The sequence below is a fragment of the Hemitrygon akajei genome, chromosome 22 (genome assembly GCF_048418815.1).
Source record: "Hemitrygon akajei chromosome 22, sHemAka1.3, whole genome shotgun sequence".
NCBI lineage: Eukaryota > Metazoa > Chordata > Chondrichthyes > Myliobatiformes > Dasyatidae > Hemitrygon > Hemitrygon akajei.
The window spans coordinates 28,416,946-28,434,916 of NC_133145.1; the positions used below are offsets into that span (position 1 = coordinate 28,416,946).

Consider the following 17,971-nt stretch of genomic DNA (forward strand, 5'->3'; position numbering starts at 1 on the left):
ATGGCATCCCACACAATCTGGGATGACACTTCAGGTGATGTATTGGTGTTAAAATAAAAGGTTATCTGATCCTTGATAAATTTTAGAAAATCATCATCCGATAGTAAAGTCGAATCAAACTGCCAGTGTTTATTCCTCTGAGGGAGGCCAGGAAAATTTAAAGACAGAGTAATTGGGGCATGGTCAGAAATCAGTATACTCTGATAATCACAAGAATAGACAAATGGAATGAGTTGGTTGTCGAGTAAGAAGTAGTCAATTCTAGTAAAGGTATGGTGAACATGTGAAAAAAAAGAATAATCTCTCTCAGTAGGATGAAGGAAACGCCATATATCAGAGATACCATAATTAGAGAGAAACGATTGAATAGCTGAGGCAGATTTAGTAGGTGGTCTAGTAACAGAGGACGACGATCCGAACTAGGATCTAACCAACAATTGAAATCACCACCCAGTATAAGAGAGTATGAGTTTAAGTCTGGTAGTGATGAGAAAAAACGTTCAAAAAAATTAACATCATCAAAATTGGGGGCATACAGGTTTGCTAGTACAACTTTAGTATTATATAGTTTACCAGAAACAATAATAAAATGGTCATTTGTATCAGATATCTTATTATGGAGTTCTAAAGGAATATTTGAGTTAATAAGGATGGAGACCCCCCCTAGCTTTGGCAGCAAAGGATGAATGAAAATGCTGACCTGCCCACTTTGACAAAAGCCGGGAGTTATCAGAATAACGGATATGAGTTTCTTGAAGGAAAGCAATGTTTAATATGTGAGAAGACCTTCCTTCTTTTGACAGGGTGATTCAATCCCTTTACATTCCAGCTCACAAATTTAAGTGTATTAACCATTATCAATAGTTAGTGCGTAGAAGGCAGCAGGCATATAAAAAGTCAAGCAGTACAATAACAGTCTGGGAACAAAAATGTAAACATAGATTCGTAGAATCAAAACAGAAACCTGTCCTGAGTAACAAAGGAAAGCAAAGGAAACAGTGAGTAGTGTTGGAACTGGAGAACTCACCCCATCCTTGCAACCCAAAACTAGACGGCTACCAAAAAAAGCAGCTAGCTCTACCAAAAAAATTAACCCAAGTATGACTTCCAGTTCTGTGTCGTTAACAACAGTTCAGTATAAATAATATAGCAAATGGTAACTAGTTTATGCACTAGAAAACATAACAAATAGGAACAACTTCAGCAGAAGTGTGAGACTTAATACAAAGTAAATTAAAAAAAACCAAAACTAACTTACCCGCAAAAAATTATAGAAGATTAAAAGAAAAAAAAGGGGAGGGAGAAAAGAGGGAAATTATAGATTCGAAGAGAGTACTTATCAACCATTTACAGAAAAAAAAGCAAAACTTAAACTATGAATCAACCAACAGGGAGGCCTTCAATAAAAACTCCCAACCTCCAAAACAAGTTAGTCAATTGTAGATCTCTATAGATAAAGTTATACAAGAATACAATAGGTTGCACAAGTACAATCTAAACGTCCGCAGGGAAACATTAAACTCGGATTATCTATTTAGAAAAAATGCACCAAGTCCAGAGAGAGATTGTCTACAGCCCTTAGAGTTTCAATAGATAATGTCTGAATTATTCAAGTACAGTCTGAGTCAGGAAAAAAAATAGCTTTACTACGAGAGGTACTTATCCACCATTTTAGAAGGTCAGACTGGGTTCCTGAGGAGACGGGATAGCCGGAAGACTTCCAACAAATGTCTCAGCATCCTTCACTGATTTAAACCACTTATATTCTCCAGTAGTAAGCGTAATTCGCAAGTCGGCTGGATTTCGAAGGGAGGGTCTAAAACCACGATCAAAAAGCACTTTCATTACACCTTTAAACTCAGCACGCATCTTCAGAACCTGGGGGGCAAAATCCTCCACGAAACGAATGACTGTATTTTGAAAAGCAAAAGTACCTCTGCGGCGTGCCTCCATAATCAAACGGTTTTTCACCTGGTATTGATGAAAGCACAAAATTACCGGCCGTGGGTGGGAACCCAGAGTTGCACGGGGAACGTAGATCCTGTGTGCCCTTTCAAGCTCAGGTGGAGTCGGAAGAAATTCTTTCCCAAAAATCTCTCAGAGAAAATCGGAAAAAAATTTCACGGGAGAGCCCTGTTCGGTGGCCTCTGGCAAACCAAGAATTCGTAGATTACAACGTCTGCTACGGTTTTCAAGATCCACCATTTTGAAAAAAAGTTTAGAATTCTGCTGCTCCAGGCTGGAGCAGAGGGTTTCCAGGTATTGGACACAGCGTTTTAGATCTTCAGAAGTTGAGTCGATGCAAGATAAATGTTCGGCATGTTCGTCCACTCTAGCGTTGATCCGATCCAATTTGACATCCAGCTGGTTGAAAGAAGTTCTGAATTCCTTTAAAATATCTTGTCGATGCTGTTCCAAAGCAGCGAGAATGTCAACTGGCAAAGCCGTAGAAATTTCTTTTTTCCCGGTTTTAGTACTTTTGTTTGACATTATAGGATAGATGTGTTCGCAGGCAAGTAAGAGAAACCTAATAAAATACCTAACTAAGGTTTAAGAATGGAGACATATAGTGCAAAGGTAGGGAAAATGACGGAGCAAAAGTTCGAAACAGCTAAACAGTCACCATCTTACCGGAAGTTCCGATTTTATATGTTCATATGAGGAAAATATGCGCTGTGTGTTTAATATCCAAACATTACTTAAAATGTTAGGATGCTATTGACTTTTAAGTGACTTATAATTGACTTATCACTATATTCATGCAAGGAAAATATGCGCTGTGTGTTTAATATTAAATTCCTTAGATAAACCCTTTTAGAAATGAAATTGAGTGTATTAGCCACTTATAAGTGACTTATAGTTGACTAATCACCTATATTCCGGTCATGATTAACATGGCCCCCCCCTCGCCTGTCGGCCGGTCCGCAAGAATATTGTCAATATTAAACCGGTCCGCGGTGCAAAAAAGGTTGGTGACCCCTGTGTTAGACTGTTTGAGGTAACTTATTTTTTATTCTTTCTTACTTCTAATATTTGTATATCTGTGTACTTGTAGTGCTACCGTGACACTGTAATTTCCTTTAAGATCAATAAAGTAACTACCTATAGAATGAAATGTTGAAAAGTTGGAAGTTATTTCAGGCACCCAGGCACCCATAGAGTAGTGTATTGTATTCTCTTTTTTCTTGTTATTTTGTGAAGTTAGCATAATTGGTTGAATGAATTTAGAAAATTTTGACTGTTCTTCCTTTTTATTCAGCTGACTGGAATGAAGCTGTGGAACAATTAAAAATTACCGTGGTCCAGATTCAAAGATGGTGATAAAATGACCAGGCTTTATTTAGTCTTCTCTTTTCCTCACCCATACTGGAGAACTTGTCACATACACTGTGACATCATAATTTAAACTAACTTTCCCAGGCACGTGGTTTAAACACATTTTTAGATATCAAGGGATAAAGGGTTAGTTGAGGAAAATGTCGTAACTCTATAGAAAAGCAGGATGAGCATAAGGTGCAGAATGGTCTGCTTCCAATGACTGGCACTTTGAATTTGAGATTTGTGGTACATGCTTGGATTAATAATGTGAGAATAACAAAAGTTTAGCTACATGTGCAACATCAGTTGATGATGTGCACTAAAACTCTGTCTATCTTTGTGAAAAGGTGACAATTTCTCAAATATTTCAAGGCCAATGCAGTTGTGCAAAATTATGTGGCTTCTCCAGCGCCAGCTTGGAAATCAATACAGAGTTCAGTTCTTTAACCAGCCCATGTACGTTCAGATAACGGTGACTAGAGTGGATATTCTGGAGGATTAATTTCTTTCCAGTTCAATAGAATGGATCTTCTAGCCATTAATGTAACAAATGCAATCATCTGCTGAGCTGAAGGGGATAAATAACTATTATCCACCATTGGTAAGCCAAAAATTGCAGTAATAGGATGAGGATGTAAATTAATACTCAAAACTGTTGAAATGATACCAAAAATATATTTCCAGTATTTCTGCTAGCAAGGGCAAGACCAAAACATATGAGTCAAAGAGGTTACTTCAGAATGGCATCTATCACAGATTGGATTAACATGGGAATAAAAACAAGCAAGTTTGTCCTTAGACATATGGGCCCTATGCACCACCTTGAATTGTACAGGGCATGTTTGGCACAAATAGAAGAGGAGTTAACTAACTGTGAAATTTTCTCCCATTGCTCTGTAGGTAAGGGAAGTTGAAGTTCTTTTTCTCATTCATTCTTAATTTTATTTGATATCCTTGGCTGTATTTCAATAATCATGAAAATGTAATTAATGGAAAGAAATTAATCCTCCAACTACAATTCAGTGGTTTTCCCAAACTATATCTTGTCTGAGTTTAGAAAAAATCAGAAGTGTCATTTTTGACCCTTCAGTCAAATTTAAAGAAACCTGGAGACCATTTATTCAACATTTTCATATGAGATAAACTGACCTTTCCTGAACCTTTTTTTTGTTACCCTCAGTTATTTGGATAGAGGTGCGGAGTTATTGACACTACTGTGTATATCTGATATAATACAATAGCCCAGGTTGGTTAGGTTAGTCGCTGTTAGTTTCTTTTTTTGGGGTTTTAGGCAAATACAGTATGAGTTCGGGAGGTTATTATATCTGTTTGCATTTGTATTCTGGCCTTATTAATTATGTACTCTCAAGCTCTCTGTATTTGTTTTTTTATGTTCTGTTTGAAAATTAATAAAAAAAATTTAAAAAGAAAGAGTGGATATTCTGTTAGATCTTCATGGTTGTTCATGTCCATTCTTTGGTTTGCAGAAAATGTTTTGACATGGTTACCTTCAATTTGAGAGGATTTGTGGCTAGGCGTATGAAATCTTAAGGGAGAAGAAAAATGGCAGGTTATCTCTTTGATGGAATTAATCCAATTTGTTGTATTCCTGTAAAAGTAATTATCTGCAGTCTCTTGGTTTAACTTTCAATTTAAAATATTGATTTGTCTGTAAAACACAAGAAACTATACTTACAACAATTAAAACATTAAAACTGACTAAATTTTTTTAAAAAATCTGCTTATCATTTTCCTGGAAGCCAGTCTTTTCCTTTAAATGGGACTGTTGTGCTTTCACCAGGTTTAACCTGGTGCAAGGTATCAGACTAACTTCCTGCCTGAGAGCTAGGAGGTCTCCAGAAGTTCCTGGTGCCCTGATGGACTCTATGGGAAGCTTGCTGGTACAATATGGGAACATGATAGAAGATGCTGACATCAGCTTGCACAGATGTTAGCAGCAGCAATAAACTTTCCGAAGAAAACATGGGTAAATCCTCTCATTGGCGCTAAGTTCCTGGCCAAGCCATATTGGTTCTATTCCACTTGATCTTTACTCAGGTGACCATTGCAATTTTGTAGCATGCCTAAGGTATCTTCATTTTTGATATAAAAATATTTTTTTGCATTTATTTTTCTTATGCTTTCTTTTAACTTAGTCACGTTCCTGCACTTTTGGAGCTCAACAAAGGAGTATCAATGACACTTAGTTTTGTTAAAAACTTCCCAGATTTTCATCCATATTTGCCCATATATTGTTTGAGTTTAGCACAAAGAGAGACTTTGGTTTGGGAAGATTATATGCTGAATATAAATATGCTTGCTCTGCTGCTTTTTACAAACCATTAACTTGAGTGTCTGTTGAAAGGAACTATGACCTGCTAGTACAATTGACCATTGACTCAATTGGTAATTGGAAGTACATTTTTTCCACAACTAATAAGGTTCATTGTGTGTGGCAGGGATATTGCAGAAAGAACTGGAAAAAAGTTTAACATGTGACTATAAGAACCAACATTATATGCCCTGTGTTTGATGATCAGTAAATTCTGTATAAAGTGTGATAGATCTGGTACTACTTTGGACTGTGGGAGGAAACTGGAACATCTAAAGAAAACCCATGCAGTTAGAGGGAGAACGTACAAACTCCGTAGAGGCAGTTGCAGGAATTGAACCCAGGTTGCTGGTACTGTAAAATGTTGTGCTAACCACTATGCTACTGTGCTGGATAATACTTAACAGAATTTACCTTGCATGATGTCTTAGTTCAGAGACTTTTAATGTAGAGAGTTCTGAAGTTTGACCTGTGAGTGAAAATATTACGTCTCATCTGACTTTGATTAGTGAAACCTATTATTGAGACATTGATCCCATGTTCTAGATCCTTCTGTAAGATGATCTGTCCGCATTGTGTTGATACCACAAGCTATTTAAATGTTTAACCTGGTGAGCACCCTGAAAGGATACAATATGTATATCAATTTTTATTATTTCAGTATGATATAATTGTGACTAAGGGAAAGGAAAATCAAGCTGATTTTTAGTTCACCTTATTCAATTTGGAATGAGAATCAGTATTAGACATAAACAGTGGAAGTAATTGTGAATCTTTTAGTCATGACGGACTTATATTTCTTGATACAGCAACAAATGTCACACTTTTGAATTAAAATGAGACTAATTCCATGAAAACTATTATTTGGTCCACATGGGGCACAGGTTGTGGAAGAGAGACAAAAAGCTAGTGATTTTATATTTGTTAAATAGCCTGTGTTTACATACATTATGTGTATTTATTTTAATTTGAAATTTAATTATTCATAAAATATTTCAGATAATTATGTTTGTGTATTTTTAAGAATTTTATGAAATGAAATTATTGTCCTCTAGAGTACTTTTAAAGTAATGGGGAACAGTTATTCAATTGATCAATTTTTAACTTGTGCAATATTTTCTAATAGTAATTCATGACTTATTAATTTATTAGTCCTAAATGCAAACTTACCTGAAGTCAAGTTGGCTTTTTAGTTTAAAGGGTGGATAAGGATTTTATTCTTGTATTATGATTTAGATTATGGTGATTATTTTAAATAAGAACCACAGAAAAAATACTTCTGTTTCCATGAAAATTGTTTTGACATGAAAATCGTTTAGACATTTCATAAGGACTGATATGCAACTGTATTGAATTCCTCTCTAAATGAGGATTTAGAACTTTTTGTTATGTTTTTTTTCTGCCACACAGAACGAGTTCTGGTGACAAAGGAGTGGGAACAGTTTATGGCTTAACCTGTGGGTCTATGTAGTCCATTGGGAAGTGCCTGCGTACTTGATATACAGCCATAAATAGTCAACTCTTGAAAATCAACAAACTGCAGCTGCTGGAAATCTGACATAAAATAGAAAATACTGGAACTGGACAGCTAGTGATTTCTATTTTCTCTCTTGGCCCTGAGTAATGTTCAGGAGGCTTTGGTCATTTTGTGATCCTGAATTCTAATAGCCTCTGATGTGATATTTTGGTTTTCCTAGGCTGTTATGTCATTTTTTTGGTGAAATATTTCATTTTTGTGTATTTCAGACTTGGGAGACACGTTACATACTTTTATTATGGTTATCCATGACTTGCTTACTTCCATTTGATATGGCACGACTTGATGGTAGCAACTCTACACTAGAAGGACAATCTAAGATACCTGTTATGGATCAGGTTTTGAATGTAGCAAAGGTAAATGATGTGATAACCTATTACACTAATACAGAATCTTGATAAGACCAAGCATATGCAGTGAAGAACATTGGGACAATTTCATGAAATAAAAAGCAGAAAATGTCAGAAGCCCTCAGCAGTCCATGCTGGATCTGTGGAAAGAGGAACAGATGACATTTCTGAAAGCCCTGAAGTGCAGAGATGCAAGAATATTAACCTTACTCAATTTATAGATTTTGTTCATGAATATGTGTTGTTGAAAGAGGTGAGGAAATGCTGAAGAATTGTTATAATTCTGAAGAATTGTTATATATTGTTATAAGGCCATAAAGTATATAAAAGGGTCTCAAGAACATAGGCAGCGGATTTCATCAAGGATCTTATTGAAGGATAGTTGGAGGTATTTTGGGTGAAAATGGAAGCTATTGAAAATGAAGAAATGCTAATCAGAGCAAATGTTTTTGATGTTTCAGTATGACTGATGAGATGTAAAAATGTCAAAGTAGAGGATTGGATGTCTTGAGAATGACAAATTAACAGTTATGCAGAAATGTCATACTGTGAATAAACAGATCTTTGGTGTACCAAATATATTTCATTATTCAATAGTGTGGTGCACTGTGAATCTGTAATCAGATCAATTTGTTTAAAAAGTATATGCAAAGACTACCCTGTTAATTAATCTTTGTTAATATCATGTAACCATTTGTTTATCGAATAATGCTTTGTCTCTTAATGCCCACTTGAATGCAAAGAACTTAACCAGCGTTCTTGTTTCAAATTACTTTTTTGACCTAGTTAGAGAGAATATTTATAAAGGGCAGCTGAACTGTCTCATCCACAACCTAGACTTGTTTGTAAGAAGTGTACATTGAAAGTACCCAACCTTTTCAAGGTGCGGGGGTAGGGGGAGGAAGTGAAGTTAATATTGTGGAACAAATGTAATTCCACGATGGAATTAGTTTCTAGCCAAAAATAACCAGAGTTGCATAGAAATTTGGATATTATTGATGTTATGCTTTCAGCGTATGATAAATGTGTATATTTTTTTATTTTAGTCTTACCTGACAGTTAGTGACAAAGGAAGAGATGCTGCTTCTGTCCTTGTATCCAAGTAAGTGTTGCCTGTTATTTAATCGGTTTCAATAGGTACGTTTAATACCAGAGAAACTATATACAATATACATCCTGAAATTCTTTTTCTTCGCAAACATCCGCAAAAACAGAGGAGTGCCCCAAAGAATGAATGAGAGTTAAATGTTAGAACCCCAAAGACCCCCAGCTCCCCCACGCAGAAACAGCAGCAAAGCAACGAATCCCCCACCAGCAAAAGAGCATTGTCACCTCACCCCCTCTCGAGCACTCAAGCTTGCAGCAAAGCATCAATAAAGACACAGACTTGCAGTACCCTAAAAACTACTTGTTCACCCGGTATTCAACATACCACAGGCTATCTCTCTTTCTGTAATAAGGGAAAAAGAGATGCCTCCATTTCACAGCGAGAGGGGAGACATAACAAAGCAACTTGTTGATTTATGGTGTTAAAAATCTGTTGTGCTGCTCTTTCTGAGCTCTGTGCACAAAGAACTGGGGTCTCTGTGCACACAGCCAGCAGCCAGCTTGCTGCTTTTGAATTTGCGTCTCCCATGACGCACCAGGTGGCGGCACCGACCTCGAGTCCGCCCTCCTCCAGACGCTCGAAAATCTGGCACGCTGAAGGTGCACTTGTCTTTCAAGCCGTGTCCTTGTCATATTGAAAAGCGGCCAGTCGTGAGACCCTGAGAGTGGATCCCATTTCTGCAAAGAACCAAAGTGAGCGGGTAACTCCAGGACAGGGTCTTCAAAAGAACCCTGAAAAGGAAAATAGAGATATTTAAGATAGAAATAGAGCTGTTTCCAAAGATGCGAGCAAAGGAGTCGCTGTTAGGTGCTGTCGTCCTTTTAAGCTCCGCCCTATGCTCCTTCTGAATATATGAAAATTTTAATTTTGAATTTCACAAGTATCCATGTATGTATGAACAGAAAGAACAAAGAATGAAAAATCTTTACTAGTACTGCCATTTTTACTTCGTAAAGTCAATTGCACAGCAATGGTATGGTACTCATTCCTTACAGGAGCCTTCAGACTAACTCTCTGCTTATAAGAGAACTCATGAATTTTTAAGGATACAGCACAATCATTTGAAGCAGGAATCAGCTATTTGGCCCCTTGTGCTTGTTCCACTATTCAGTGAGTCACATGTGTGTTCTTTTACTTTAGGGACATTTTCCTGCACATTCCTTTATGTTGCTAAAATTCATGCCTTGAATAAGCTTAGTGTCTTATACCCACAAACCTCTTGAGTATAAATTCCATGGTTTATCACTCTCTGGGATGGGCGATTAGCCACATATATTGAGACCCTCCCCCCCCCCCCCACCCCCCTGCCAGGGGAAACATTTGCTCTGTATTTATTCTGTCAAACCCATTAACAATTATGTCTCCACAAGATCTCCTTTCAGTATTCAAACCAGAATTAAGATCTATTTGGCTTAATCTCTCTTTAAATAAACACATCATCCCAGGAGGTTTCCTTTTGTGGAATTCATTGCAGTATTACTTTTGGAATTCATTTGATTTGTGCAGAGGAACACTCTCATCTGATTCATTTTGCAGTAATCTAATAGGTTCTTCACATAGAACTTGTGTAATCACAGCAGTATAGAATTTTGTTCTCATTAAAAGAAGTTCTCCCAATGGCATTTAATTATCAGTGACTCCTGTTTTTAATTCAACAGTTGTTCAAATATACGTAATCTCAAATATATGTAATGTGACATAAATATGATTGATGGATGAACAATGCACTAGTAACATGTGCCACATAGTGGTAATGTTTTGAATTGCAGTTCTTATTTTGTTTTTTTTAACCTTGCGTTTATACAAAGAGTATACAGCACAGAAACAGGCCCTTCAGCCCATTTAGTCCATGCTGAACTATTACACTGCCTAGTCACATCAACCTGCATTTGACCATAGCCTTCCATACGGCTCCCATCCAGGTACTTATCCAGACTTCTCCAAAATTTTACTTGGTAGAGGAATTAAATTTTGCATAGTAAGGGAAGTAAAGATTATGGGGAAAAGGTAGACAGGTGAAGATGAGTGCATGGCCAGATCTCCCATGATTTTATTGAATGGAGGAGCAGTCTCGAAGGGCCAGATGGCCTACTCCTACCCCTATTTCTTATGATCTTATGTAAATGCTGCATTCAAACCTGCATCCACCATTTCTGCTGGCATCTGCCCGAGCAAAGGGTATCAATATGCTGTGCTTCTGAACACCATCCAGTGCCCTTTTATAAAGCAGTATTTGGTAACTGGCACAAGGGAGCTTAATTTATTAATATCAGTTCATAGTTTTCCATGTCATCTATTGAGTAAACTGGAATATTTTGGTCAAATCCCATAGGGGCTGAGCAATAGTAATTGCTCTGATAGTTGTTGGACATTTAAATTCTCCAAATTTACTCAGATTACTTGGTCACAAAGCAGAAGGATCACAAAATACTGACAATGACCAAATTTATCATCTCAATTCTAATGTTTTATTACTAATTACTATAAAGAAATGATTCTTTTAAATATGTTGTCTTCAGAAACTTTTGATGCAGCTGATTTGTTTATCCCCGGCCTTACTGTTTAATTAGAGGTTTTCATATTTTCTCTATAATCTCAACTGCATAGAAATGATTTGAACTGATGAATCTCAGGGTTGTGTGTTGCATACATACTTTGATAATAAATGAACATTAAATCTTTGATTCTTTGAAACTGATTTAAGTTTTTCTTTGTGGACGTTGTTTTTGCGATGGAAAAAATGGCAATCTTCTCTTTTGGTGTTAATTGACAATCACTTTAGACATGGTGACCACTGTGTAACATAAAAAAAAGATGTGGAAATAGTTCAGTTTATTTAATTTCCAGAATAAGAATTCTTCTCTGTTATTGGAGAGAGGGAGAGGCACATGGCTGTTACCAGCTATACTTCTAAAATAAATTTTTGCCATTTCCTGAATATTCTTACTCAGTTATGTATGGACATACTTTAAAAGCAATTGAACTTTATTATCAGTAGATCAACAAGGTACAAGTAAGGATATCATTATCTAGTGGGGGAATTGTATGTTTTTGAGACCTAGTGATTTATTGATGTAGATTAGTGGTCACCAACCTTATTAAGCCCAAGATCCCCTACCTCGGCCTAAGTAAAAGGCAAGATCGACCCCACATCAAATAGTTACACGCATGCGCACCAGGGCAGAAAAGACCAGAAGTAAAACCCCGCAACCTGGAAGTAGAAATAATATATAAACACTGGGGGTATCCACCCTTTTTTTTTGCACCACAGACCGGTTTAATATTGATAATATTCTTGCGGACTGGCCGACGGGGGTGCGGGGGGGGGGGGGGCGGTGTTAAACATGACCGGAATACAACGATACTCGAAGCAGGTTCCTTATGTCCAGTCTATTCTAGTTTTCGTGGCTCTCGGCTTCTGTCCCGCTTGCTCACGTTTTTTCCGCTGAAAAAACTCAGTGGGTTTGTCTTTAAGTGTTGTGTGCTTGGACTCAGGGTACTGAGGCAGTTTTGAGACATTGGCTCATTAGACAGCTTCCGGGCCCGAACTCAGCCTCCCGCCCGCCCGCTGCCAGATGCCTTGCCCAGGTGTGGCTGGTCGTGGGTAGGATGAGAGGACAAGTTCAGGGCCAGAGGTCCCCGTACCAGGGCCGCGGCAGTCACAGTCCGGAGAGCGCAGCCGACTGAGCAGGGAGTGCGACAGAGCGCCCGCCTGCCCCCCCATGCAGGATCTATTGGCTGACAAATATTTGTTTCAGTAGATGGCAGCGTGGTAGCTGCTCCGCTACTTATGAAACGCTGAGTCTGAATTAGGTCATCTGCGAATATTTTAGCACCGGGTTCCCCATGAACATTCAGTGTGTTAAACAGGTTCAGAGGCAGCGCTCCAGGCCAGTAGCGACGGCACTTCCCACTGGCCGCCCGAGGGCAACCGGTGATCCCTGGCGCAAGGGTATCACTGCGCTTAGTCGCCTGATGACTTCGCGTGGGTTCAAGTCCAACAGTGGGCTGACAGGGAATGAGGAAAAGTGCAGCTGACTCATAGCGTTTCCTCGCGGCCTGGTGGTTGGGGACCAGTGAATCACACAGTGTAGTGCGGGAGAACTATACGCATGTGCACTGAGCAGAAAGAACGGAACTAAGACCCCGCAACCCGGTGTTATGCCTGTGCCCCAACTCTGAGGGGCCGAAGGGTAGAAAGTAGCCCCCTCCTTTTGAGAATCGCAAGATCGCGATTAATTCAGGTCAGGAGACCCAGGAAATGAGAGAGAGACGCAGAATCCACAGGGGGTTTGGAATGTCCTGGCCGTCAGCGATTTCAAAGCCACGGGAACCGGCCATTGTCTCTTGGAGATGGAATTGTGTATTGAGCGCTGTGCTATTCATCGATGCCCTTAAGGAATGAGCAACGTGGGCTGGTTGGGGGGATGGCATCCTCCCCAACCTGATTGACATCTGAGACCCCGTGAGTAAAGATAAAAGAGGGTCTGGGGGAACAACCCCTGACACACGCACCAGGAGAAACGCTAGAAGTCCCGTGACAGCGTTTAATAGCGAGAGCTGGTGGAGGGCCCACGTGTGTCCTTTCCTGTTGCCCCGGGATTGAGGCCCTACCACGGAAGACGGCTTAGCTAAGGAAGAGATCACCACCGAAGCCATTTCGAAGGATCGACATCTTAAAACGGAAAATGGGCAAGTTCTAAACCTCCGTCTCTCTCTCCAACCAAAAGCTGCCGCCTGAATGAACTTGAGTGACTTTTATATTTCCATCGGACAATACATTATCCCCTAGACAACGATAGAGCTATTTCTTATTGATTATTATTATACCCGCGCTTTTAGATTTAGTATCGACGACGTATATTATCTGTATGTTTGCATTGATATTATTTTTGTGTATTTTTATCAATAAATACTGTTAAAAATAGTACCATCAGACTTCAATGGACCTCTCTATCTTTGCTGGTAAGTGACCCAGTTATGGGGTACGTAACACCGGAAACAATCTCCGAACAGTATCTGTGTATTTATTTTTCATTTTTTTCGGGATCAACTGGGAAAGTCTCAAAGATCGACTAGTCGATCGCGATTGACAGGTTGGCGACCACTAATGTATATTATTTATCTAAATATACTAAGTCCTCCACATATTGGTGGGTCTCTGAATACTGAAGAAGTGAAACAAGAACGGTAGATACTTACAGAAAAATACTTACAAACATAAGGAAAGATAATTTAATTTTTTGGGGTAGTTTGTCAGAAAAATGTTTCAAGCTTAGAACTAGATCTTGGTAGCTACTCTTTCTTACAACATATCCTTAACAGAAAATAAGTAAATACACAAAATCATCAGCTTGCAAAACTCACTTAAAAACAGGAGAACCTCTTCTCTGACACTGAGCTCTCCATAGAGCTTGCTACACTTCACACTCCCTCTGCTTATTTGGCCTCCCATGCATTCTCCCTGCCAGCCCTTGTGCTTAAAATCCTCCCACAAGTAACATTGGAGTGATGAAAGCTCTCTGTGCTGTTATGTGGTTTTAACTTGGTATGTCACCTTTTAAACAAATTTCATTACAGTAATTGATATAAAAGAAAAGTTTCTACTTTAAGCAAAAAAGAGTGAAATGCAGAAATAACAGCTCATACTTCTAATTATTGTGCGAGATAGAAAAATGCATTCTGATCAATGGAAGTGAAGAGATATGTATTTTGTACATTTCTCTATGTATATACTTTATAAATGAATAGGAAGTATTTCAGTTTTAAAACAGAAATATATTTGACTGTGCACAGATGAACTCCAATTAATGCACACATATACTTGAAAGTAATATATCATAGTGATATGTATTAATGTACCATGTACATTATTAATGAGGAAAACATGCATAATGTTTCAGGCTGACAAATATACTTGGTTATAATGTATATGCAGGTGCATTTAGTTAAATGAATGATTTCTCTTCAAAGATGAGTGGTTGTTGATTGTAGAATATCAAAAGTTTCTCCTATCCAATATACAGCCATTGAATGCTCATCTGATCCCTAGATCTTATGAAAGAATTGATTCTTAATTGCAGTTAATGCTGAAAATAATGTATTTTTTTTATTCATGCAATGTTATTAGTGCAGCCCACTGTCCTCAGGCTTTCTGTACATCTATATATGATTGAGCAGATATAATATAACAAAGTATTTTATGTACGTTTGTATATTCTAATGTTGTCTGTTTGAAATCATTAAGGAAACCCCTTCATTTTTTTCTTGATGTCATTCTATAATAATGCATAATGTTCATATAAATCTGTATTAATAGAGGTCTGCAGTAACAGGGGACTTTAAGAAGTTCATAATAAAATAAAAATATTAAACTCTTGGACATTCTGTGATATACAGTGGAGTTGTATATTAAAAGATACATTGCTTAAATTTCATTGCATAGCAGTCAGATTTAAGCAGCTTGGAATATCTTAATATTAACAGAATTCTAAAGTCACAGTAATTGAATCTCAGTTTATTAGTACACTTTAAATTACAATCAGATTATTTAGAGCAGAAAAATCTGTGAGCATATGCAATCAGCATTCACAGATGAGTATGTTTTTACTGGATTTATTTGACTAAGTGGCTCAATACCAGTTGGGTTTTGACAAGTGGAAAGATGTACATTGTGGCCACGTGAACTTAGCAAATTGTCGGTGACAAGCAGTTTGAGAAATTTTATTCCAGAACTCCAAGTCTATTGCTCAGTCTTCTTCTTAAGATTTACATTTCATCAATTCCTTCTATTTTTCAGAAAAAGTCAGCTTCCAAAACAAAACAAACAATAAAATAAAAAATATCAAATAGCTGAAAACAGATTCATTTCTTTTTTAAACTAAAAAAGTACTTTTAAAATTTCGATGGAAAATACAAATTCTTGAAGAAAATGAAATTTATATATTTTCATGCAACTTTATTAGGTCGAGTTGCTGTCTTTAAGATGAACTTTAAGAAGCAGCTGCTGGAGAGGACAATACCCTCTTCAAACATTGTAACAACTGTTAGTTATGTGACCTATAGACTCCAAATTTGACCGTTGGATGTCTCATTAATCTCATTAATGGCATCGTGGAGAAATGCTTCAAGTATTGAGAATGTCAGGAATTGTATGCAGAAATCAAATTCTCCAGAGTTATTGTAGTCTGCTATATGTAGCATTTTGCAACAAAAAGAACTGGGTGAAAGGCTTTTGAGATTATCCTGTGAGGAGATAAGAAAGTATACCATTAGCTGACATTGTTGCCAGTTTTATTAATGCATAGTTCATTGGTTCATGTCTGGTATAGGCTTTACATTTAGATTTCCCATCTCAAATATTTTTACTCACTGATGAAGTTTGATTCTCCATGGAGGTGTCATTGAAATATGACATGACTTTTAACAGTTTAGAATGCAAGAGTTAATTTCTTGGTCAATGTGGAAAAGAAAACTGCTTCAGATACTGTTTCATATTGAAGCTTGAGAGACTGGAATTGGGTATTGGATTCTCTCCAGGCTGCTTGTTGGTTGACAGGCATAGAAATGTTTCCGAATTTAATAAACCATTGAATGATATACTGAAAATGAAAGTACTGTCATATTTCCCACAGACTTATATTTTACCATCCCTTTCCCTTCTCACGCCCCTACCTTCTATTTAGAATGTATGCTCCGAGCATACTATCTGATAAACATCTGGGTCCAGGTGTTCATTTGAGTAATGTTTGAACATACTTCCCTGGTCATTCCAGTAATGACTTCCTGTCATTGAACAGAGATCTCATATACAAAAAAAAGCTGGACATCAGAAGCATTTTTGTGAAAAACAGGAAACATTTTTAACAGATTTTCACTTATTTTGAATTGCAGTAAATATTTTCTCAAGACTTAATGCTTAAGTGAAAAAATATCTTAAAAGTAGAAATATGACTTGAATGGAAAATATAATTTCATGGATTTTTTGGTAGTCCTGATGTTAATTGTAAATCAGTTGGAATCAATTACCATTGTTTTCACTATATGCAGTTTAAAAACATTTAGTGCCATCTGGTGGGGAATATCAGTGACAACAATAGAAATTTGACAGCAAGAAAATGCAATTTTGTTGAATGAGAAATATGTGACATTTGATTGATCAACATGTTTGAAATGATGACCTCATTCCATCACTCATATGTTTAATTATGTAGGTATTGTCAGTAGCTTTAAGACACCAACAAAATGTTTGAACAAAATGTTGTTGAGGTATAAATATACAAGTATGTCAGACGTACTAACTAAAGAAACTGTCTTACGATGCTGTCTTCTGAATAAGCCAGGGGGAGTTGAAGAGGTTTATTTTGCATCATTACTGACTTATGCAAATAATATTGTATAAATGCTACAACTATTGGTTCATTAATGATGTATTTCACATCATGTGATAACATTTTAAAGATTTTCAGATAGTTGCAATTGCAAATCTGTTGATAAATTCTGTGTTTCACTTCTGGAGGTCTTTGTAAAAACAGTGTGTAAAAATATATTTTTTGCTCATTGTGATAATTAAAGTTGGTATTGGTATCGATTTATTGTTGTCACATGTACCAATATGCAATGAAAAGTTTGTATGCATACTATTTATACAGATCAAATCGTTACACAGTGCATTGAGTTAGAATAAGCTAAAGCCATAACAATGGAGTATAAAATGTAAAAGCTGCCAAAAACATGCTGTGCAGGTGAATGATAAAATGCAAGGTCATCACGAGGTAGATTTTTTTGTTTGAGACCATCCTATTGTTCAAGAGGTCTGCTCAAGAATCTGATAACTGGGACAGAAGTTGTCCTCGAGCCTGGTAGTATATGCTTCCAGGCTTTTGTATCATCTGCCCAAAGGGAGAGGGGAGAAAGAAGAAATGTTAGGGATTGTAATGTCTTTGATAATGCTGGCTGTGAGAAGAAAGACAGAATCATAGAAGGGAATCTGGTTTCTGTGATGAGTTGACCTGTGTCTACAACTCTGCAGTTTCTTGCAGTCACGTGCAGGTTTGTTGCCATACTAAACTATATTGCTTTTTATGGTGCATGGATAAAAATTGGTAAGGCTCAACAGGACACTCCAAATTTGTTTAAACTCCTGAGGAAGTAGAGACAGTGGTCATCTTTGTTAGCTGTGATGTTAACAGGCTATTGGCGATGTTCAAATTTAGGAACTTGAAGCTCTCAACCCCTTACATCATTGATATAATCAATGGTCCCCTCCCCCCGGTTTCTGAAGACATGGTTTGCATCTTGCTGGTTATTTCTGACAGTTCTTAGTC

General features: G+C 37.3%; 1 protein-coding gene across 1 annotated transcript in view; it reads left to right on the forward strand.

Annotated features, from left to right (window-relative positions):
- The window catches only part of tbcd (tubulin folding cofactor D), a 250,865-nt gene that overhangs the window by 23,008 nt on the left and 209,886 nt on the right, over positions 1–17,971 (forward strand). Inside the window, exons 5-6 of the mRNA XM_073025892.1 lie at positions 7,397–7,543; positions 8,584–8,639. Coding sequence (XP_072881993.1) covers positions 7,397–7,543; positions 8,584–8,639 — 203 coding nt within the window. The remainder of the gene's footprint in view (positions 1–7,396; positions 7,544–8,583; positions 8,640–17,971) is intronic.